Below are 25,511 nucleotides of genomic sequence, written 5' to 3'. Positions count from 1 at the left end.
GCGATTATCCATGTTTTAAGGTTTTGGTTCGGGTTTGTGTAAGTCTCCCCGAAAGCAATGTCAGTCAATGATGTGGCTTTCAGTGGTGGGATGTTAAGGGGAATTAAATTGAAATTAAGTAGATGTATTGACCAGAGGCTGAATCAAGGTGTGTTTGTATTATGAGGAGATTTCATTCCGTCACAGTCAGTGACTGCAGTATTGAGTGGTGGTGAGCACCTATGGCTGCACAGTGCTGGTGGCTGGTGGCACACTTAACCACTGATTCATAATAATGAAACAACTAAGTGACAATGAGTGGACCACTTGATTTGTTTTTCAGCAGAAAACACACCCACACACACACACGCACACGCACACACACACACACACACACACACACAGAGGTAAAGGAGGATGGTGGAGAGCCTGCTCATCTGCCCTCAGATAAAGAGATATTTGTTCGTGTGGTTACATAATGACAGCAGCACTGTGAGCTAACACAGAGGTGAAGACAAGCAAATACCACACAGCCCCCCTCCAGTCTCTGCTTTCCACCACACTTTAAATGGCCTCTTATATTCAACTTCAGATGCAGGGTTTAATTCTGAAACAGAAGTTAGGATTGTGAATTTATTCACCAAATCATCGTTTATTGAAAACAGGAAATAGAAATCAAGAAATCAAATTGCTTTGAGAATGAGAAAAACATAGTTATGATTTAATACAACATGTGCTATTCGTCCCTGGGCACCAGGCCATGCAAATAATCTGTGGCATTTCCCCAACAAAAGAAAACACAGTCAAATAAAACATGAATGCAAATCTCATTTGTGTGATACGTGTTCCCCCTGCAGTGAAGGTGCACCCTTGTATCCACGTGGAGGACAGCATATCTGTCTGCAACCTTCAATTATGTAAACACGCCAACGTTTCAGTGTATGCCTGTTACACGGAACCCCAGGCTGAAAAAAACCTGGGCTACACTGTTTACACTTTGAATTAGCATTGGCTAAAAAAAGTAAGATGATATAAACCTAAGGCTCAGTTCTCCAAGGACAAAAACCATCCTGGATTATCGAATCTGTACCCGGGAATCAGCATTAAGCCTTTAGAATTTATACATAATTATATTTAATTTTGAACTAAATCTTGACATGATGAACAAGTAACTTCAGTATATTCATCTTACAAATGTTGAGGAAAACTTTAATTAAAACAGTATGAGCCTTATAGTGTTCATGATATTTAACTCGTATTTATGCCCTCTATTAACAGCATATTTGAATGCCACATAATATTCGGACTGCAACTGATGCTTGTTGCCTTCTCTCCTCTTCCAAGGAGGTTATGTTTTTGTCTGGGTTTGTTTGTTTTCAGGATTAATTAAACAACCTATTTCCATGTGTAGGGGTGAGGCATGAGCCATTAAATCTTGGTGCGGATCTGAATCCGTGGGGGGTGATCCAGTTTTTATTCCCACAACATTTTCCTTGATTTCTCATGGATCTTAATGAAAATGAAAAAATCAGGCATTACCAAAGAGATGAGCAGATTGCCAGTATTGTTCAGTACTATGTCAGTGCGTTGTTATTCGATTTTTCAATGTAAAGCAACAGCACACCCTCTTTAATCACACACTCTTTGATTTAAGCACAGAGGAAAAACTCCCTTATCATGTGGTAACTTACACACTCTTCCCCACATACTGCTGCTGCCACAAATTACATCATATATCATTATATCCATTATGTTCCCACTTCATTTCAGAAAAAGACATAAAAAGAACACACACGCACACACAGACCCGCACACCTTCCTGCTCTTCACCTCCACATAACCACACACATCTGCCTCCACGTATGACTGTCATACAGTCTGCCTGCGGTGTGGGAAGATTATATTTGAACAGGAACACACACAGTGATAATGTCAGCACACTGTCACTAGGGTCATTTGCATCTGTTCCGGAAGAATCCGGCCTTTTATTTTCTTCCTTATTTTTAGACATGAGTAATTGTAAAAAGTGAAGTGGTGCGTGAGTTGCATGAGTCTGTGCAACAGCACTCAGCCTGGGGGTTATAACTCTTAATGCTATGTCCATACCTATACATAAAGACTTTCTCTAACCCTGATGAGTGTTTTTCTCAGTGGACAGCGTTAGTGCTGAAACTGTCATATACACGTCACATCAGCGTTCTGAGGGTTACATCTGTCCTGAGCTGTTCACCAGCTGGGAGTGAGCTGTATACATGGATACACAAATACTATTTATGTACATTAAGCACTTATGTAAACCCACCCCTGAGGACAGAGACACGTCCATAAGAAAGTAAAGGACATATCAGAGGGTAAAGAGAATCCTAGTACAGTTGAAGGGTCCGGTGGCTACATTAGATTTTCCTTTCATAACGAGTTCGTCATCATAACACCATGTCTGGCACCTGTCTGTCACTGAAAGCACGTCAGACAGCAGAGACTCTGTTTGGCAGACACAGCCACTTGTGACTAAACAGTGTTACACAGTGTTTTTTATGTATTCACAGTATTTATCTATTTTACAGCATAAAGTCCAAACTGTTGTAATCCCAAAGCTAATCCAATCGAGGCCTGGCAGTGTAACAGGAGTCACTGTAACACCCAGAGACTGATTTGAGGGGGCAGGAAGTCTTCCTTCATTTGACCCTCATGGACGAGCTTGAATAAAGAGCGTGTTCAGTGTTAATCTGTGCTTCGGAGGCTTCATTATAGTAATTAAGTGGTCAGCATAAATGAGTTTGACAGAGTGGACTGGCTAGAGGATGACTGGAGCCTCGGGCCAGCTCCAGGACGATCCCCGGCAGAGAGCGTCACTGCCACCGTTATGCAACAATGATTACATCTTGGCTCCTTTTTTGCTTTCCATTTCTCTGCCGGCCGCACCTCCACGCACCGTGTGGTCATTTGACGTTCTTTTAAACAGTTTGGTTGTCTCTGCATAGAAGCTATAGTATTAACATATATGCTATCAATTAAGTGAGTGAGGGGGGATGTTATGAATTAAATGGTTTAGATCAGAAAGGGGTTAGTGCATGTCCTCGTGTGATAAATAATCGTTGGTTAAATCATGCTTTAATATTTGTTCTGGTTATTTCACACATCATCACAGGAAGGGTCATAAGTCTATGAGATAAGCAAAGTTAATTCTCTACCTTTATTTTAACATTTTGACGAAATAACCTTAACTCAAGGTTCACTGTATTTTATGAGAAAATATGTGACAGGGATCATTTAAATGTGAGTTCAAACGCAGCTGTCACTGAATAATATAGATTTATCAGCAGCGTATATGTTCCTACTGTAGCTCCGTCTTCTCATTACACCGTCCTCATATTAAAGCTCAGCTGCCTAATCCACACACACACACACACACACACACACAGTATTCTTATCAAATCATATACAGTTTAAAACAGGTCAACAGAAAACCCCCAACAGCCATCATCATCTTAGGACTTTTTCTCCAGCATAAAAAAAGATTTAGAGAAGCATTTTCTAAAGTTAGTTTTCTACACATGTTCAGTCTGTCTTTCTGCTTTTCATCTCTTCCTCTATTACATTACTGACCTGTTTATGTAACTGTCTGCACAGAGCTAGTCACCATCATGTAAACTCAATTCAGCACCTGTCGAAACAGGCTTGGCCATGTTCCTGATTCACACAGCATTCGCTTTGTGTCTTTATGTTGGTGCTAATCTACTTGAATTTTACATTAATGACGTGTACAACATTTTTCCCATGTCTATTTTGACACTTAAACTGACATTTTCTCACCTTATATAAGGTAATAAAAAACTGGAGGCATGTGTGGTATCTTTTGGTCTGATGAATCCAAATTAAACAAGATTTATAGGCAGATTACAACTGCAAAATGCACCAGAAGTTTCAGAAATAATACACAAAAAAGGTTTTTAAAGCTATTTGGGTTCACCTTAAATTAAAGCTCACTGATTGGCCCCCTATAAATAGTGAAAACCGGATAGCACTAGCATACCTTCCCAGGCCACAACTTCACTGGCTGGTTTCAATTCCCATTCTGCTTTCACAGCCAGAGGCGACAGCAGAATCCACTGGATGCTCGCACGCTACAATGTGTGACGGACAATGGAGCAATTCTCAGATGGCAATGAAAGGTCGCAGAGAGACATGGTGCTGGGGATCACATGTGGGACCCATCAGAGAGTTAGCCTGCAGACCACACACACACACACACACACACACACACACACACACACACACACACACACACACACACACACACACACACACACACACACACACACACACACACACACACACACACACACACACACACACACACACACACACACACACACACACACAAACCACCCCCAAAGAAAAAGAGATAATCTCTTGGTGATATTCCAGGCCGTGTGTATGACAGAGAGTGAGTTTATGCAAGAGGAATTAAGCTCAAAATGATTTTCTTTTTATCAGGATTTACTTAGAAAACAATCACAGGGTGGGAAAAGAAAAAATACAACCAAGGATATGTGTAGGATATGAAACACACAAAACTGGACAGACACACACAAACTCACTAACACTGTGTCATGTCACGCCTGTATTTGAGAGCCAGTCAAAGGCACGACCTCTGAGCCAAGAGGAACCTGGACCTGTGGTAGTGAAACACATTTGATCTGCTCTGTCCTCCATAAACAGAGGAGACAAGTTGACTGGCTTTCAGCAGTGTAATTCTTCACGTCTTCGGTAATCTTCAATCTGCGGCAGATAATGAGTGAACTGCTGAGGAAACAAGGGGATGAAAAGTAGTAAACGTTTGGGGACAAACATGTCAACCAGGCATGCCATTAAACTACAGTCAGTAATGACTTTTGCACTGTAAGGTAATGTGTTTATTGTGTCTCAGGTGTGTGCACCAGTATATGTCCTTATGCCAGCATGTATAGTGTACTGTACATGGACTGACTGGATGTTGATGGGATGTTTGAGCAGCTTTGATGAGCGAGCTGAGCAGTGACAGGGTGTATTAATAAGACTGTAAACGGGTGTGTGGATCTGGTGGCCCAAAAAGCGTTGACACCATTTCATTCCCGGCGAAGGCTGCTGTTGCCATAGTGATTTTAACCGCCGTTATGCAACTGCTCCACTTGCAGTGGCGACCTTCACAAAGCAATGGGCTTCCAGGACTCACATGCACACACTTGTCACTGAGTGGTATGTATGGGCCAAGGTATAGCTTAGTAGTGAATCTACAGTATGCATGTGGTGTAATATACATACACAGTATGTGTATACACACAGTACATATATGCACACAGTGCAATGACAGAATGGGATCCTTTTGATGGCTGAGAGCAGCCAACTGACCCTGACGCTGTTATGCAACGTCGACTAACCATCCCCCCCCCTCCCAGTAGAGTGGAGCTGGAAGAGCTTATCTTATCCATCCCTCCTCCCATCTATCCATCCATCTATCTATCTATCCCTCTGCAATCACACAGCACAGAAAAACATCACATGCATGTCCTGCTTCTGGACGGAATGTAGCTCTGCATCTGTTCTCTGACAGTCTATGAAACACAGCAAATACTGGGGTCTCAAAGTGTTGAGCAAATACAGTGCTCATAAACCCCTCACACAAACCCTGCCCTGACCTAGACTCTTAAAGATTTCATTGTCTGTCCCTTCACTGGGTTACAGTAAAGACAATGACCTTTCATTGTTCTGTCCTGAAGCACCATGGGATTACTAAATGAGCTACTGCAGCTCCTAGACTGACAACACACAGTGTGTAAAAAGCATTGGATAAACCCAGACCCAAAATATAAGAACAGCCACAGGAAAACTCTTATTGAAACTATCTGATTATTATTGGTAATTTACTATCTCAAGATAATTCAGATACACTAGTATACACATTGTACACTTACAAAAACATACAAAATATTTCCAGTTTGTTTTTTGATCTCTTTAACTTAATTAAAACACAGCTACTAGTCATAGGGAGCATGGATCTGGGTATGTTGGACCTCATGGGACGAGCTATTCACGTCCAATCCCAGCGAGCCTGTGACAGATTCAAGAGGTCTCTATTTTGAGCATTAACTGAAACAAGCACATGGTCATCATAACGTGATGTACTCTGACAAATATATGTCAGAAGTTTCAGAATTATTCAATTCACATGTAGGTATCATCTTAATAGATTAATAGTGCGTGGCTTGAAAAAAACCACGAAATTTTCTTTTTCATGCATCAGAGTGATTGCTCATCTGTGTGTCAGAGAGATGTGCCTGTCAGTCAGTACATTCTACAGAGGGGACACACTGAAGTGGTAGCAGCTTGTGTACTCTGTGGACACAAGCCTGTTTCTGCTTAATAGCTCTTCTCCAAGAATGAGTTCTGCTGCTGCTGACAGCACACACATCTCCACCTTCTCTATGGCAGTCTGTGTCTGCCTCAGACTGGTTAGAGATGACCAGGACTGGCTGAGGCAGCCTGGGCTGCCGTCACACACCTCCTGACACAACAACCCCCAACCCCCTCCCTACCATCTCTATTTTAACATAATAAATTCTTCTAGACTGAGGGAAAAAGATCTAAAGATACAGTGTGTTTGGGGGAACCATGTCTTGGCTGCACTCCACAGGATTACAGGGTGTCACCACAGGCTTGGCTTGTGCTCCAGTTACTTTGCTGCACAGCAGGTGACGGGACAGGGCTCATTCTGAGCTGCAGTCCCATCATACTTTCCAAGGTATCTGACATGAATTCATCTTTCATGATACACTTGTACTTGGTGCTTCCCAGAAAGACATTTCCCTCATCATACATGGAGACAATGATGAGACAACCTCACCTCCTGGATATTTACCTGAAATTTGATTACTGCAACATTTGAATTTTATGTAAACAGGAAACCCGTGGGGTCTCTATTAAATCCGGCGAGCTTGTCCAGGAGCCACTCCAAACATGAAAGACACCGACTTTAGCACAAAGCAAAGGCTTTAATGTTCTCCTCCAACAGACTGTGGGCAAGACATATACAAGATAGAGGTATCCAAACATGTCAAATAACAATATTAATCAATATCATTATTTTAACATTAATAATATGGAATGTAGTACACTCCATCCACATTCTTTTTTTAAATTTAGTTTATTTTATGAAACATGTCAAATAAATAAATAACTATATCCTCTGTCTCTGATCACTATATGAATATATTCTCTTTGAGTGAAGATGAACAGGGAGGAAGGATGGCAGAATGAACAGGCAAAAGAGAAGAATGACAGAGTGTGAGCTCACTACCTTTCTTCCCATCGACTCTGTCTTCGTACACATACAACTCCTGCTCCCTCAGATAGCCCTGTCTCGATCCAAACAAACACACATTCAGCAGAATGTGTTTATGTGCATGTTTGTGTGTGCAAAACGCTGACACTTTCTTTGGAATAAGACATAACAAAAACATTTCTTCTGTCTCAGACTTCAAACTGCCTACTCTTTTTTCCTAACAGTGAGGGGGGTTAAAACAGAACGATGACAATGGTTAAATCACTGTCTCAGTCATATAGACGGCTGCTCTAAATTACACACAGGTGTGTGTCATATCCCGAAGATCGACACGCACGACAGGAACGTCAACAAGCACCAACGGGAAAGGGGTCACTTCGAAGGACAGCTACAACAAGGAGAGGAGGAATCTCTCTCCACCTCTGTAGTCAATTCAATTAAAATATTTATCAGCGCCAAATTATGACATGATCAAACAACCCATTATTTCAAGGCACTTAACATATTAAGGTTGAGACCTTAAAAATTATAGAGAAAACCGACAGTTCCCTCAATGAGCAAGTACTTTGGCAACAGTGGAGAGAAAAAACTCTAACTCTCTAACTGAAAGAAACCTCTAGCAGAACCAGACTCAATGTGGGCGGCCATCTGGCTCGACCAGTTAGGGTGAGCGGAGAACCAATTGGGAAGAGAGGAGAGAAGAGAGGGGAAGGAGAAGGGGAGTGGGAGGAGAGAGAGACCAGGAACAGTTGTGTAACCATTACATTTACATAATAACAATAATCGTCTGGATCCTGCAGCTCTGGGATCAGAGATAGCAGCAGGCAGACGGACAGACAGACAGACAGACAGACAGACAGACAGACAGAGAGACAGACTATAAGTAAAAGTCCAGTTCTTCCACATTTTTGTGTCATTGTGCCTCTGTTTCTGAATTTGTGTGTCATGCCTGGCTTTAAACTGTGCTGTAGTTCTCCAGCTCAGAGATGATGGTGATCAGGTTCTGGAGACCGAAGATGTAGCCGCTGTCCTGGCCCTCGTGCACCACGCTGTCCTCCAGGAAATGTCTGCAGGTGGTGTGGGCAAAGTCTATCATCTTCACATCCACAGCGGGGCTGAGGGGGTCTGAGTGGGTCAGGCTGACATCCGAGCTCCCACTGCTGCTGCTGGAGCACCTGCTGCTGATGTCACTAGACGTCGAGGGGCTGTAAGGGAAACCAAGCGCACCTGCTACTTCACTCTCCTCTTCCTCCAACTCATCCAAGTCGGGTTCAGCCTCCACCTCCTCATTTTCCTCATTATCATCTTCTCCATCAGAGTGTTGAACCTTAGAGCGCCGGCGTGTGTGTTTACGGTGGGGCGCGCCATCGTAGATGATGAGCAGAGAACTGGAGTAGAAGCGGTAGGATTCGCAGGCTTCCAGGACAGCTTGCATCTCCCTGAGCCTGTGCAGCACCGGGGAGAGGAGCTCATGTTGCAGACGCTGTCCGCTGTGGAAGAACTGGAACAGAGCCTCTTTGAAGCCAGGCAGGGGCAGCTCACGGCCGTGGTACTTGTTCATGAAAATCAGCTGGCCTGTGTCGGACTGGTACACCTGAAAAAAAAATGGAGAAAGATGATGAAGTTAGAAAAGAAAAAAATGATTAACTATATTGAAAGTACTGCCTGAACTTGGCTGTTTTCCTGGCACTCATCCTTAAACTTTAGAATTTGGTCATTTTGTGAGTATTTATAGTATATATAAAATGGGTTTGATTTGATTTGAATATGTCATATTCAAAGATGGTTAACAGATTCATCTTTGCTGACATATTTTCAGATCTTTGTTGCTGGCTACTTCTTTATAGAACACATGGTCTTCAGGGTTTAAAAAACATCTTTTTACGGTGTTTGTGCCGAGCTATGCTATGCTGGCTGAAGGCTTAAATTCAACCAACAGATATGAGAGTGGTATAGATGTTTTCATCTAAATAAACTAAACACTTTCCCAGAGGGTAAATCTATTTGTTTAAGGCAGTACCATGAACCAAGAGGCCACCCTTGGCTTAAAGCCCACCTGCATGCCACACAGACGGACTCCTATTGAGGCTGAAGTGCTCTGCTGGCACTTGCGAATCTGCATCTCCTTCTTCTCATCCGAGGCATCGTCTCCATGCTGCCGTGTGCCCATCTTCAGGTCCAACACGCACGGCATTCTGTGCTTCCATGTCAGGTTCTCTAGCAGGATGAATTCTGGGAAGCTGAGTCAAGGAGGAAACAGTCGAAAAACCCATGGCCACTCTTCTACAATAATATCTTTCTACAATTTTAAATAAATAACTAGGATTAAAAAGATCGACACCTATTTTAAGTGTTTCCCCTAACCCATTACACTTGCACATATGCTATTATCAAATCTGTGGCAGCAAATCACAGAGATATCAAGTATCCTACAGGACAAAGAACTTGATAACTCTCCAGTAAATTGGCTTCAGGTACAACTAATTATCACATACAAATTTTAAAATACAAATGCAAGTTTGAAGGTGTTTCGGTGCCATGTATTTCGACCAGAAGCCACTGCAAAATGACTCCTCTCTCTTTCAACTGGGATACTTAAAATCTGAAAATAAAAAATAAACAGAGAAACCACAGCAGTGTGCTAGTTGTCAGTGAAAGGATACTGTGCTGGGTACGGGGCTTGGCGTTCTCCTTCATCCTCTGTAGGTGCTGCTGGTGACACTTGAGACTCCAGGGGTTGTGTTTGGGCTGCGGGACAGCGTTACTGTGAGGGTGTTCCTGACTGGAGTAGAGAACCTCAAGGTCCACATCCTCCTGCAGCTTGTGAACACTGCACGGCAGAGTGAGAGAGAGATCCTTGTTAGTTTTACATACAAAGCAGAAGGGGGGGGACATGCAGCTATTGCAGTTATGTAACCCTGAGGCTGTGAACCTCCCTGAGGCTAACAGGATCAGCCTCTAACTGCATTCAGAGCCTGTTTTGCCTGAGGTTATATGTGCAAGTATCTGTGCATCATCAGTCAATTGCTGTGAGTCTACAGACAACAGGTTTACAACTCTTGGGAAACTTTCAATAGCTTTAACAATATCATGGTTGTGTAACAGTTGTGCAGTGACCACTGCGTGATCTTCAGATATTAGTATCAGAATATCAGCGTGAAAGTGACTCACTTTCATCCTGCTTGTTGTTATCGACTACATCCTCTACTTTATTAGTCCCTGAGTGTGCTGCCATCTGCATTTTCCCTTCGTTCTCACCTCTTGTCCTCGTCTTTGCTTCCGTCATCTTCAATGTAATTTTCGCTGTCCATGAGCAGTGAGGACTTCACCATATTACCCCACTTGATCAGCTTGCTCTTGTGCTTGCAGTCGGTCGACCGATCCTTGTTCTCCAGTTCTCCTGCTGGGTTGCTCATGAGGGGGTAGGCGAACAGGCAAAGGTTCCCTTCAACATCCTCCTCGAAGCTCACCGACACCACACCTGAGATAGAGATGGAGAGATATATCGGTGAGACATCTGTGTCATGGATCTGTAAAGAGAATAAAAAAGTTAAACCACAATAAATGTGCAAGTATTGAGTGACAAGAGAGGAAGGGCAGAGATACTGAGCGCTCAAAGCAACACGAGAAAGGACAGAATGAAAGACTTAAACAAGAGGAAGAGTTGGTCAAATACAAATACACAGAGACACAAATAATGCTCTCATAAGCAGGTCTAAAGCTAAGAAGCATACAGTAAGTTAGAATAATTAAAAGCCCAAACACAAATGGCACAAGAATGCAAAACTTCAGTCATAATTCTGACTGAGTTTGTAACCAATGAATATACCTCATACAAATGTGTATATATATATAAAAATAGGAATCACAAAGCATCAGCCACACATAAACAGAAAAACGTTCTGTTAATGTGATGCTAACACTAAAAAAAAAAAAAATCAGGAAAACAGAACAAAGGTTCTTGAATCCTCCACATCAAAGTAAAGTAACTCCAATAGCATATTTATATAGCCACACTCTTCATTACAGTGTCGCATAATATTGCTGAAGGAGAGGAGGGGTGAGAAAGTACACGGAAATACAGATACAGGAGGTGAAAAATGCTGACATGGAAATAAAAGCCCTGGTGCCGCAAAAATATTCATTGGCTCAGCATGGGAAAGAAAATATAAGACTTTTAATGTTATCCCATGATCACAGTCGTACTTGTGGTGTATTCTGGAGGTGAACATGAAAAGCAGAAGTGAGGCTTTTTAGAACATTAGGAGTAATTTGACTTCTTGGAATCCTCTTTCACTTCTCACCAGGGGATACATAGAAAACAGGGCTTCTTAGGATCATGCATATTTGTTTTTATTCTAAACGACAGCCTTACTGATGCTTCCCCCTACATGGTGGATTTCAAACAGGTCTTTGTGTGATGTGTTTAGATAAATTAACAGGTGTCAGGATTAACCAGTCCAACAGTCTGTCTAATGTCACTCATTGCTCTTCACTTTTTAAATATCCCATAGAGGGTGTGTTGGTGGTGAGTCTGTTAGCTCTGTGGAATTATCCAGTTATCTGGAGGCTTCTTTTTTTTTTATGTTGTTCTTTTTCAGTTCATCTAATCGTCTCCATCTCCTCTTTGGATTCCTGGATGACAACGAGGAAGAATCTATTTATTCTTCTCATCATGCTGACTGTGCACCAGAAAAGAAAGCTGTTGACCTGCTGACTTACCTGTGCTAGTGCAGGCTCCTACAAACAGGAGACCACAAGCAGGTGGTCTGTTTGTAGAAGGCCCACTTGCAGCTGCAGCACCCTCCTGTGGAACAGTTCGGTACATGCAGGAACCTGGCAAAAGCAGCCGAGCAGGAGCACGGAGCCCTGTTTGCTAAATTTACAAACACAACCTACAAAAGTGCAAAGCAAGTCTACAACGTCCTTTTCCCACTGACATGCACATATGTACACAGAGCAGAGAAAGAAAGAAGGAGAAACACAACACCGCTAACAGGAGAAATAGAAAAGGTTGGTTGTCATTACCTCTGTACTGGGGGGTGAACTTCCTGATTGCCGCAGGCAGGCTCTTATAGAACTGATGCTCTCGGGGGATGAGGGGCTTGCAGATGGTCTCCTCCCCGAAGCGCAGGACGCAAGAATGCCCCCCCACCTGGTGTATGAAGGGCTCAAGCATCACCCCTTTCTCCATGTAGCAGTCCTGGTGCTGCAGCTGGCTCTGCTGCTTTTCCTTTTCCTCCTGGGCCTGATCCTCCACGGCCGGGCTCATCCTCCGCTGGCCCTGACCACACTACCGCGGGCATTAGCCTCCTCCGGCACGCACACACAATGCGGTCGGGGCCCTATGTAGTATGGTCACGCACATACTTGCTCACGTTCTGCATATCCGCAGAAGACGAGTTCCGTTATCTTGCTTGAGGTCGCGAGATTTGGCGAGTTGCTCCCCCCGATGATGTATCACAGGCCGTTGTTGTGGAGACCTGCCTTGCCTGTGCTGTGGTTCTGCAGGATGAAAACAAAGGGGTGGGGGGAAATAGGAGAGAACCAGGAAAGCTAAGATAGTCTTTAATCCCCTTTCCCTCCTTGTCTGGCTGCCTTTGTAGCTAAAGCAAAGCCCCTTTGACGTTGAGGTCAGGACTAGAGCTGGTGCAGCAGATAAAGCAAACAGAGGCAGGTCCTGCTCATTCCTCGGCTGCAGACAGAATGCTCTCTCACAGCTGAGAGCTGGCACGCAACTAGTAAAGCCCTCACAAGCGTGACATTGCGCCGCCCCGTTACAGGAAATCCACCAATCAGGAGCACGCAAAGCAGGTTGTTGGGTGGTAACCACAGTGCATGATGGTGACACCTCGAGAGAAAGGAGCAAGCAAACAAAGGCGGTAGTGGGAGGGGTGAGTCTGGGGGAAGGGAGAGGGGCCAAAAGAAGAATAAAAACATGGAGGAAGCATGAACCTGAACTCAGCTGTTTTTCTGTCTGTGTGACAGCAGAGTTTTAACAACCTGACAGAAGAAGCAGCACTATGTCTTCATAGTGTAGGGAGAGAGTGAAAAACACACGAACATACAAGTCAAATCTAAACACAATGATGACTTGGCCTGAACTAGTCTACCGTTTGGGCGGCCTGTGATTAATGACAGCAACATTAAAGTTGATGAGGAATGCATAGTTTTCACAGGTCTATTTTGTTCAAGTCTATCGCACAACTGCCTAAGAATTTCATCAAGCTGCCAAAAAATAACTTGTTTCATAAATTCTGTTAATGTTAACACAATACCCTTTAATGTTTAAACCTACTTAATAAATCTGAAATAATAGTCTGTTGGTGGCAAAATGCACCCATCTCTGTGATAGTAACCACGTAAACATATCTAGCTAAAGCTTGGTGGGTGGCAACCAACATCAAGGTACAGATAAAGATCACTTTAAATATAGATCATAGGTTCTACATCAAAGGGGAACCCATTCCAACAGTGTCTGAGAAACCTTTAAAAAGCTTTTGATCCTACCAAACAACAATCAGGAAGAAGAGGCAGATCCAGTGGATGGCGGTAATGCACCTTGACGTTGGTTGCCACCCTCCAATAAACCGAACAAAAGAAGAAGATTACGGTAATGCACCTTGTCATTGGTTGCCACCCACCAATAAGCCGAACAAAGAAGAAGTAGTAGGAGTTGGGACAGCTTTATCAGGAAGGTATGTGGTGGGAAATGGTAATCCTCAGGGCAGTGTCATTAGTCCAATATTGTTTTCCATTATGATTAATGATATTTTCTCTCAAGTTAAGGGTGATATTGGGTGGTCGCTCTTTACTGATGATGGAGCCTTGTGGGTAAGGGGAAGGGATATTAAGCATAATATGGGGAAAATACAAGAGGCAATTAATGTGGTAGATTTGTCATATTCATGGGGCTTTAAGTTCTCATTGGAAAAAGTAAAGCATTAATGTTTCTCTAGAAAAAGAGGTGTTGATAGAGCTAAATATGTATGGACAAAGAATAGAGCAAGTGAAAGTCTTCAGGTTTTTGGGTATGTGGTTTAATGCTCAGCTCACATGGCATGAACTTATACACAAGGTACTCTCAAAATGTAAAATGAGAACTCGATAGCTGCAGTTACTGCAGCAGTAACCTGCTGATCTTGTCTTGCAAGAACTCGTGAGAACTCATATGGTGTCATCCATTCCATTTGAATGACACCACAGGAGCAGTATGGAGGCATCTTCTGTTTTTTGTTCTGTTGTTCTTTAGCATTGGAAGAAGTTGTTCCCATTTACTTCAGTTGTATTGATTTGGCTGTAACGCTGTTTACCCATGAAACTCCAAAAGTGTATTGTGAACTCAAACACTTCACCCACCCCACCATCTGCATAGTGGTGAGTAGATAATGAGTGAATTATAAGTTTTGGGTGAATTATCAATTTAAAGTAATTATCATCTAACAGTAGGCAAGATTTAGTTAATGAGATATTTGAGACTCTGTATAGACTTCAAAATATGAATATTGTCACTACCTTTATGTGCACACAGAGTAATAAAGGGCAATGAAGGGGCTTTATTTATTTATTGGCTAAGCAAGCACTAAATCATGAAGAAGTCATGAACATTTCACTTAGTAAGCAGCAAAAACAATAATCAAAGGAAACATTATGAAAGAATGGCAGAGCTGGGATGTAGCTCACAAAGGGAGACACCTTTATGCAGTACAGCAGGAAGTGAGCACAGTGAGGACAGACAAAAGGACCAAAGAGCAGAACATTTTTTCACTAGGCTGAGGAAAGGACATAATAGACTCAATAATACACTACACTTAATAAACATACACCCAACAGGATTATATGATTACTGTCAAATAGAGGAGTCAGTGGAGCATGTAATGCTTCACTGTAATAAATATGTTAGAGAACGAGAAAAGCTAAAGAGGAAAATTGCAAATAATGGAAGAACTGAGAGTGGAAGAACTGAACTTGGAAATAGTACTTACCATTGGAATAGGGAGAATGTTCCATAATCTGAGAGAGACGGAATTGGACAAAATAATTTAATAAGGCCCAGATGACTCTGATTTTACACTCCAACACAGTAGGTTGCCATCCACCACTAGACATAATGAAGAAGAAGGAGAAGCTATCAAATAACAAGGGTAAGACGAAGATGTCAAGAGAGTTTCTGGTAGTAAGAGCCAATACCGGTGTCTATGTTGTAAAAGAATCATGTGATCTCCACAGCAGAGTTAATACGTTACTTCCGGGCTCTGCCTGCTATCCCCTAAATTGTGCATGTGTGAAAGGCAATGCTGCTGGTAATACTCATCTTGCACCCTTCCAACCCTTTTTGACACAGATTATTGTAGCAGGCAAAATAACATCCGATTAAACCAGTTACTCACTGCTCTTTCCATTCATGTGACTCCACCTTTAAACTACTGGCAGGAAACTACAACAAAGATGAATGCATATTGTATTATAACTAAAACACACAGAGAATTCATCCCTGTATATACCTGCATTTGTGTACAAGTACATGTAATTGCATGTGTACTTAACTTCACATAAAGTTGTACAGTAGCTGGCTGTACAGGGAACAGAGTCAGAAAGCCCAGCACTAATCTCTCTAATCCTCTTGGAGAACAAGAATAAAATAGGCCATGACAAACAGGTAGAAAATAGCAACATGTAAACACACATGTTTTTTTTTTGTACATACAAACACACAAACACATCTAAAAGGTAAAGAAGTGGGGCAGTCCTTATAGCTCCTTGGCACTTCCTACACATATCCCTGCACTGAAAATAGGGGTTCGGGGGTTGATGACGCTTCTAACACGCGACAGACGCAAAAATGGAAAAAATGAAAACAAAACAAATCTCTCCGGGTGAAAAAGCGGTGTCCTACACGTAGAAAACACTGACAAAGATGTCAAGACAGTTTGTGGTGATAACAGCCGACGGCAGTGTTGATGTGTTGTAAACAAAATCATGTGATCTCTGCAGTGGAATTAAACCATTACGTCCTGCCTCTGCCTGCTGTGACACCCCTCGACTGAATGATGCAGAGGATTTGCTGCTGTTGTGAACGCATCTGTGCAGAGACCTCCCACTCAGTAACCATGTGTGAAAAGCAAACTGCAGATAAAGTCCAGACTCAATTCTCCGGATTTAGTCCGTATGTCATGTCTGAAAACGGCTTTAACCTCTTTGGCAGAGGTCATACGCCCTACTTGATCTCAGCTGAGAAAGCTCTTTTCTGTCACTATAACTCCCTGTGCTCACAAATCGTTATTTCAATTCAGATGAATCCACATCAGCAAGCATGTCACAAAACAGCTGACACAAGCTTTAACAACCATGAAAGTACGATAATCAAATCGAATATGAAGTGTAAATCCTGAAATGTAACGATAATACAGTAGCCAAAACTGAAAACAATTATCCAGAGCAAATAACACAGAGAGAGAGAAGAGAGGGAGAACGAAGTGAAAGCAATGACCTTGAATGAAATGGGCCAATGCTGAAAAATGCCTATCTATCTATGTTAAAGAAAGAGAAAAGAAATTCTTGGATCTTCCCTGGCCCATACTGTGTCCTTCCACCAAGTTTCTGTTCATTTCTCTTTGTGTAATGTTGCTTACAAAAACACCTCACTTAGCAGACTTAATCAGTGAGCGTTTAACTTTCAACACTAATAGTACAGCGAAGAGAACAGAGAGCGAGAGCAGCTATGTCTCTGAGGGTATCAAATGGGGTCGATGTTATATTGAATCAAGGCCGCAGCGGCTCCAGAGGGCTTTACAGCACGTTCAGGCGCCCCAGAAATGTCCTATCCGTATTAAAAGGACTTGTATGGTGAGTTGATTGGTGAGGGTGAGGGGGGTGAGGGTGAGGGGAGTAAGGGTGGATGGGTGAGGCTTTTCTTTTGCCCTTGTGGGGCTATGTAGATTGGAGGAGGAGGAGACTAATATGGAGGTGGTGAGTGAGATTAGAAATAAAACAGATTGAAGATATGGAGGTATTAGAGGGATATGTGAAGGGCAAAGTAACTAAGAGCACACATACACAAACACACACAACAGTTGTGTATTGATAGGCCTATAACATGGGTCTCACTTCAATAAACACATATTATACATATGCTCATTATTTCTCTTGGTTCTGGGAGTTGTTGTGTGTTTTTGTAAACTTGACCTTATCTCCTGCAAGAGCCTTAAAAGATTTAGGATGAGACAAATAATCTGAATGTGGTGGCATGAGTCTGGATTTAACTGGACCAATTAACGCAGCGACCAAGGAGATGTGTGCGTTAAGGCGACTCATATTCATGTGCTCAGACCACACAGAGGGCATGAAGATCACACATGCAGACAGGTAGAAACAGAGAAACACATACAAACAAAACACAGACAAAAACACAACCAAAACCGCATAGTTAATACGATCACACACAAACACGCTACCTCTGAAGGGCCGGCACCTGGCGCGGGCGCAGTGGAAAAAAGCTTATCTTACCTGTGTGGTGATCTTCAGGGTCATTTCCCAGACTGATCGCCTCACATCACATCACAGCAGATAAACCCACAAACCAAATCCCCTTGGGAACAACACATACCCTAAGCCCTACTAAAAATATCATATGCTGTTGGAAATTCAGACTGGGGAGTGGCTATTAATAAACAAGATCTGCTCCAGGCGGAGCGCAAGAGACAAATGAACACAGGGATCATGCAGAGGGGAAATAATTCAGTGGCTGCCACAATGAGCATAAAGAAGTCAAATTGCTGCAGCCACCGGCCAAGTCCTGGTGACCATTCCTGTCTATGCCTGCAGCGACACAACTGTACAGACCTGTTATTTCTGTTGTTCAACTTATTTTGCATAAACACATCTAGAAACATGGCAGGAACCACTTTCATTATGCTGACAAAAAATGAAACCATATGAATTCAAGTAACAAAGATGAGAAAATTGCACACATATGATATAACATAATGCAAATTATTTTCCCTCTATTTAGTCTGCACTTATGACAATAAAAGACGCTTGCACTACAGCCTGTAGATGCAAAGCTACGAACTTTGACGTCTAAAGAAGGGTCAAGACTGCCCCACTGTGTGACAATGGATGTGTGTATGTCCAAGCAATGGGTGTGGGGTCAGTAGGAGGCTATCATGGAACTGTTTCCTGTCTGACATCTCTGGTCTCCTCCTGAACTGGAAGGTAAAAGATGACAAAGGGAGAGGAAATGGAAAATAGACGGGAAACATAATTACATGTGATTGATAATAAAAAGGAGAACACAAGGTTTTTGGCCTAATGAACACGTAAATGAGAAGTACAGCCCCAAAAATATCCCAGTGTCCTCTTTAAATCGGTGTCTCCAGTGTCCCTCTATATCAACTATGGTGAGACACAATGGTGAACTATCATCAATAATGATCAGATGCCTTTCAATAAAAATTGATAACACTGTATGTTTAATATCCCAATACAGCTGATATAGCACAGCTTATTTCAAGAGCTGTATTTAGGGATTGATCCACAGTGAAGTGATGCTTAGGCTTTACTTGGAGACAAGAGAGGTAGTTGTACAGACATAACCATGTTTAACATCATATTTAATGAAAATGTTAACCTTGAATTGTGATTCTGAGATAGTGAAGATATGGCCTAGCTAAGGTGAAATCTGATTGGCAGGACAGGGAAGATGAAGATGGTAGATAAGGAAAATGGGTTTGCAACTGACAGAGGTCTGTGGAGCCGGCACAAAGTGGAGAGGAGGGTGGGATTAATACTGTGAGTGCTTAGAGGAAAGGGGACAGAAAGGACTTAATTATCCAATCATTCAGACTCACAACTCTGCCAAGAGCAAGAGACGCTCTCCCTCACAGTGTGTAGATTCTTGCTGAGGAGATGGCTGGATAAAAAAAATAACTGTAGGAATGACAATGCTTCTGTTAGACTATATAAGGATATGTTGTTAGTATCTGCTGGTTCAGCAGTTTGTGACTGGATTGTGAATCACTGACCTAAGGGAGTGCTTATAAAACCGTAAAGCTCAACAACCCTGTACCGGAAACAGGGATGTGGACATCACACACTTCCTGGATTTAGGCTTTGCCTCACACGCTCGAACTGTCCGAACTTCTTTGAATCATTAGACAGAGACAACACTGGCTTCAGTCCATTGACACAATGCAGCTCTGGTCTGGCAGGGAACTGCTAACTGCGACTGAATGCCTCATGTACACTGTGATTTTATCGCTGCATTTGAGAATTGCTCTTCATTAACTGATGGCAATGTGCGGCGTGTATGAAACTGGAAAAATAAGTCTTGGTGACTTCAAACCCATATGCCATTAGTTGTTTTGATTCCCGCATTCTCCTCATACAGGCTTGGACTGGACCATTTCCATGGCCATTTGGCTGTGTCCTCTCTGCAGCTGCAGAGGGTCAGAGAGCGTTGGCTCACCCCCACTCTTTAGTTCAGTTTCTTGGAAGCCACACAGATAGCACAGTCTCTTCTCTGCCACAACAGCACTATGGCTTGGTCAGGGAAAACGTCTGGCCAACTGCCTCTCATATGGACCACGCTCAAAAACAAACCAGTAATTCTGCTCAGAAGAAAACAGTTGTGCAGCTTGTGAGAATTGGAGTGAGCGGATGTTTACATAAACATGAAGAAAACAACGACAGGTTTTTCAGAAGTAGAAATTCTTACCTTTTCTTTCAGGTACGAACAGAATTTGTGAGTGGTCCAGACCTCTCATACAGTAGTCACGTTAAAATAGTCTGCTGTTATTCAGATCAGAAGTTTTTCACGAAGGGATCATATATATTTCATTAGTTTGAAGCAGTTACGATTACATACATCTAAACTACATTCTTCAGTTTAACTCTGCAATTGTAATTACAATATAATTCTAAATTTAGTGATGTACAGTACATGCTACATGTTGTGATGGTCAGGGGAGCACACAACTCCTTAGCCTATGCGCTGCAAAATACTGCAGTTGCGGTTGCGCAGAGACGGCTTGCTGGACCTGTCAGATGCCTAAGCTTAAACTCTCTCTGTCTCATGACATCTTGTCAACCCGCAGGAACGCTCAGACAACGAGTGTCATATATGCACACTCGTATCGTAGCAGAGCGCACCATTACTATTGTAAAGGTCAGGTGGATGAGTCTTGACAAATCTGGTAGCTGCTCAACACGCCATATTATTTTAGCCTGTTGCATATTGTATAATATTACAATGAACGAAGGTTGTCTGATCCAGCACCAGCAGAAAAAAATGCCAGTGTGACATCACCTATTATTGGACACATTTTTTGATCCATATCAGAGACAAAGACTTTCCCTTGACCTCCTCCTGTTACAGTCATCGATCGCTTCACTGTGTCAAGGTGTTTTTTAGCAGTTTTTATATCAGACAATTTCTCCTTTATTTCAGTGTAACTCAGAGTGTGTGCAATTTAGGGTAGATCCAAATAAAAATCCTGATGTAGTGAATTTAAAAGTGGTTTCATAAGGGGACTGTTGGGCCTTGGAAGAGGTATGCACTCTCTGAGGGCCATTCTAGATTACAGGACAGTGGCTTCCTCTGTGGTGTCCTGAACAGCATGCTCCAAACAACCATGCACAGATATTTTCAAGAACAGAGAATTAACCAGCTCCAATGAGTTCTACACGTCTTTTGCTGTTACCTAACTGATTGTGCCTTTGGGGGCATCTTAGCTTGGCGCTCACTAATAGTTGCCAGAGAAGTAAATCGTGTCCATCTATAGACAGTTTGTCTGACTGTGGTCTGATGAGTATCTCAAGTTTTTGAAATGACTTTGTAATCCTTTACAGTTTACGCAATTCAACAATTCTTGATGTAAAGTCTTTTTGCAGATTGATTTTTTGGTTCACATCAGCAGATGCTTCTTGGGAATAGAGTTTTTATTAGTTTAAGTAGCTCTAACCGAAACCTCCCATTGGACACTAGCTTTACTAAAACTGACTCCAAATTAGTCACCAAAGAAAACCACATACTTTTTCCAATATACACTGAATGTTTGAATGATATATTCAGTATGGACAAAAACAATACAAAGATTTGGTTAGGATAGATTGTTTTTGTTCATAATATATAAATTGCGTGTGTGTGTGTGTGTGTGTGTGTGTGAGGATCATTTTGACCCTAGAACTTACGGTGTGAGGACATTTTGGCCTCACTTTCTGACCCACTTTCAATCAGCTGTTTGAGGGTTAAGACTTGATTTTCAGGTTAGGGTTTGAATGAGGTTTAGGCTGAGTTTAGGTTAGGTGGTTGAGATGGTTAGGGCAAGAGGAAAAGGCTTGGGAATACATTTTGCCAGTAAGTGTCCTCACTAGACAGAAGTACAAGGTTGGGTGTGTGCAAGCATGCGTTTGTGTCAACATAGCAAGTGCATCCTTGACATGTCCTCGCCTCCAAAGTGGGTCAGCTCCAGCCATCCCGTCACCCCGCGTGAGGTGACAGGATGTCAGCTGGCACATCTCTCAAACCAAATATAAACACGCACCTCTGTCACCATAAATAACAGCAATCATACACCTTATCACATACTATTCAAAGCTAGACACTGACATAAACGCAATGGAATGCCTTTGGTGTAACTCCACACTAAACCTCTTCACAGACACTCATGTTGTTGTGCGCTGCTAAAAGCAAATCTGGATGCAGCTACTTCTTACCCCAAAAATGATGGGACATTACAGAGATGACAGCACAATGTCACACTATGTATATTTCTGACCACATCATGATAAGGATGGGAGAGCCAGAGAAGAATGGGATTGCATGGCGAACAAACAAAGCCTACAGGAAAGACATAGATATGTGGTGGCACACAGTCACGGCCTCGGCTAACTGCTACCCCGATGAATATTAATCCTTGGAAAAAGCCCACACACGTGCACAAACATAATACGGTAATATAACGCTCTTAGACGGAGTACAGTTACAACAATACAGAGGCTTGGTTTTCACTGACCTCAAGTCACTTAGACACACACACACACACACACACACACACACACACACACACACACACACACACACACACACACACACACGAAAGTTAGTCTATTTATTGAGAAGCTGGGGCTGTGTGATCCTCTGCTGACTGGTTTGACTCAGCACTCTGCATCTGAACTCAGCTTCTTAACTCAACAATCTCTCTCCAGCCAAATGCCTGTAGGTGTGAGGACTGTTATTTTGTATCCCTTGTTTGATCTACTTTATGTGGTAACTTGACAAAAATAAAATTTCTTTCTTTATTATTTTAACTTCGAAGTATTGGAGGTTTGATGCATGCCCTGCATATGTGCTGTATATAACCCAATAAGGGGGGGTATATAAATATGCCATCTCATGATGGTATCATGACATCACCATATTATATATATATTATATGATAACAATTGGTTAAAAAATAAGCTGTAGATCATCTATAATGTTATTAGTTGCAAGTTAATGCATTACTTTATCTGACTTCATCGTGACATCATCATGAAGTCATTCATAAAAGGAGGTTTTGTCAACAGTTCTATAGGATGTATTTTTGAAAAATGCATGATGTTATTTTCTGACTTCTTTGAGACATTACTTATCATCTGACATTGCATGATGGGAAATCATTTTGTAATCAATTATAAGCTTCGGATTGTCCCTCCAGCCCTAATATTTGCAGAGATATCTTGACTATGTTTTTTGGACAGTGACCTGGACCAATCAGCTCCAAAATCTAGAGACCCTCCTGAATAATACCACCAACACACGCACGTGCACACACATGTGCACGCACATACACACGCGCACGCGTGCACGCACGCACGCACGCACACAGGGGTGAAAACAAGACACTGCTTGTACAGCTGTGCCCTGCACGAACATCGGTGAGACACTTAAAATATTTCCATTGTCTTTATCCAAAGCAGTCAGAGCTATTTTAATGATAATATTCCATATACATTTATTTGAAGCCAATATGACCTAACTAATGATCAAGAAGCAAACCATGATTCATGTAATTACTGAGGCTACCCACTGCTATCAAAATGTAGGAGGAAGCACCGAGAGGCTCCCCCACCATATCAGCAGGCCTGGTAGGGCTTAGAAATGAGATATTATCAGTAGTAGATTGGGATAATACATAAAGCTCCACTACAGAAAAGGTGAGAAAACAATAGGGAGATTTATAATGAGGTCTGTGAAGAAATGCATGGTGGGTTTAGTTAGTGTGTGTGGGTAGGAATGTTGGCTGTTGATACAGAGCCGTGTGGGCTGCGTTGGCAGCTCTGCACTGTAGTTCTAGTGTGTGCACGTGAGGAAGAGTGCACATGTCAGAGGATCATAGAAGCCCCCACCCCGGCCCGCCCCTTGAAAATCTTCACCCCTTGCTGCACTAATTTCCATCCCTTTGTCAAGTGAACATCCGGTGCTCAATCTTCCCCCAAAAGAGCTGCATTTATCCTCTGTAATAAGTGCTTCATCCTCTCAGAATGGCAGCCGACACAGCAATCAGACATCATGCAGACAACATTCAGTCCACTCTGACCCACATCTAAAGAGGGAAACTTGATTTATTTGACAAAAAGTTGGTTTTAACATGCACCCCCATTCCTGCAATTATCTACAATCACCTGCATGCACTGCTCACTATTCAGGTCCAGAGCTGCAGCTCAGGAGAATAAGAGAGGGACATGAGGAGAGACAGTGGGAGGCCATTAACCTCTCATCCCCTGATAACGTTAACATTTAAAAACCCTCTTGACGCTACTACTGTTTCTCTGTCTGATACTCTCCTGAGCTTGAGCGCTGTACCTGGATACTGAGCAGTGCAGGTGAGAGATGAACAGGGTGGTGTTGATGGTTTTTTAGTGGGTGCTTACGGGTAAAACATTTGTTGAGCAGTGGATTTATCAAGGGTGAACTGCAGACAAGTGCTAGTCCAGAGAGGTCCTTACATGCCTGAGGCTCAACACCTTTGGCCTGGCTTGGCATGGCATGCTCGAAGGACAACCCCTTCAGTCTACCTGCAAAACACACAGAAATATGTTGCTAAACCAGAGGTCAACAGGATTAAACACACACTCAGGCACAAACAAAACTAAAAGCCAGAAATAGACACTGTTGTTTCCATGCAACTGACCTCTTCTACCCGGACAGTGTTTTCTCCATGAAAGAGTTGCTAAAGTGAATTTCTCCAGAGGGCAAACCCAACAACTGCACTCTTGATGAGTCAGTGACAAATAAGGATTCACTCTGCCAAATCTCACATGCCCTGTATGAAGGGAACGTTATGTTCCTGAAATCAAAGTGAACATGCACACAATAAATAATGAATAAATGAATAGTGTTAGCATTAAAGGTGTTTGTGTTCACATGTGCAGTTGTGCACATAGACAGACACACACACTGAGTACAAACAGGCAGACTAATTGCAGAAAAAATGAATGATGGGAATGACGTGAACAGTGAGGCAATAATTCTCTGTGTGTCTAAGTCCTGCATGGAGCTACAGCTGGAGAGTGCAAAGGGAGAAAGTAGGTCCACTGGTAAAAATAGATAAAAGAGCTTTACAGAATGGAAAAAGGGACATCAACAGTATTACCATGAGAGAGAGGAGTCTGTGGGAGACAGAGGTTGAAAATATGTAGAGACGCTGATGGGAGTCAGACGCCAGATGGACACAGCTATGGATTCTAAATGAAGTGGCAGCGCCGACGAATGCTTCGACAGTCCACTGACAGTGAGAACAGAGGTTAAATATAAACTCTGTAATCCCTCAACAAAAAGGCACTTAATGAGAGTCTGTCTGAATGGTAGGATATGAGCTACGGGGGGAGGAGGGAGGAATGTGGCTGGCAACGGCCCAGGATTGTGCCAGGACCACATGGAGCACGGCTTCATCAAGTGGAATGGCTTCATGCTTTGTGTCCTCTCAATGACAAATACCACGCACTCCCTTCTCTGCGCGAATGGTCTCCCTGGCATAGGAGAGCAAACTATCCACCATGATGGAGAACCATGCTTCTCCTGTCAAAGTGGGCTCACAGCAACTCAGCGGAAAAGTTAAGCCGGTTGAGGAGATTATCATATGAAGTCTCCGAATTAAAACCTGTCACACTTTCCATGACAGAAATGGTGACTAACTGGTGAGTCCCAGTCATTAGGCAGAACGATAGG

The 25,511-nt window shown here is 42.6% G+C and overlaps 1 protein-coding gene across 1 annotated transcript; it reads right to left on the bottom strand.

The window, feature by feature from the left end:
- Positions 1-6,990: 6,990 nt before the first annotated feature.
- On the bottom strand, positions 6,991-17,897 carry LOC118104871 (inositol hexakisphosphate kinase 2). The gene is made up of 7 exons (XM_035152141.1): positions 17,807-17,897; positions 15,286-15,313; positions 12,329-12,805; positions 10,559-10,781; positions 9,964-10,130; positions 9,357-9,532; positions 6,991-8,894 (listed from the first exon to the last, which is right to left on the bottom strand). Exons 3-7 carry the CDS (start codon positions 12,570-12,572, stop codon positions 8,256-8,258), a joined length of 1,449 nt encoding a protein of 482 aa, XP_035008032.1. The 5' UTR covers positions 12,573-12,805; positions 15,286-15,313; positions 17,807-17,897; the 3' UTR covers positions 6,991-8,255.
- Between the last annotated feature and the right edge of the window lie 7,614 nt (positions 17,898-25,511).

The sequence above is a fragment of the Hippoglossus stenolepis genome, chromosome 3 (assembly GCF_022539355.2).
Source record: "Hippoglossus stenolepis isolate QCI-W04-F060 chromosome 3, HSTE1.2, whole genome shotgun sequence".
In the NCBI taxonomy this organism is placed as follows: Eukaryota; Metazoa; Chordata; class Actinopteri; order Pleuronectiformes; family Pleuronectidae; genus Hippoglossus; species Hippoglossus stenolepis.
Note: the sequence above shows the minus strand (reverse complement) of the source record. Positions and strands in the feature narration are given on the sequence as shown.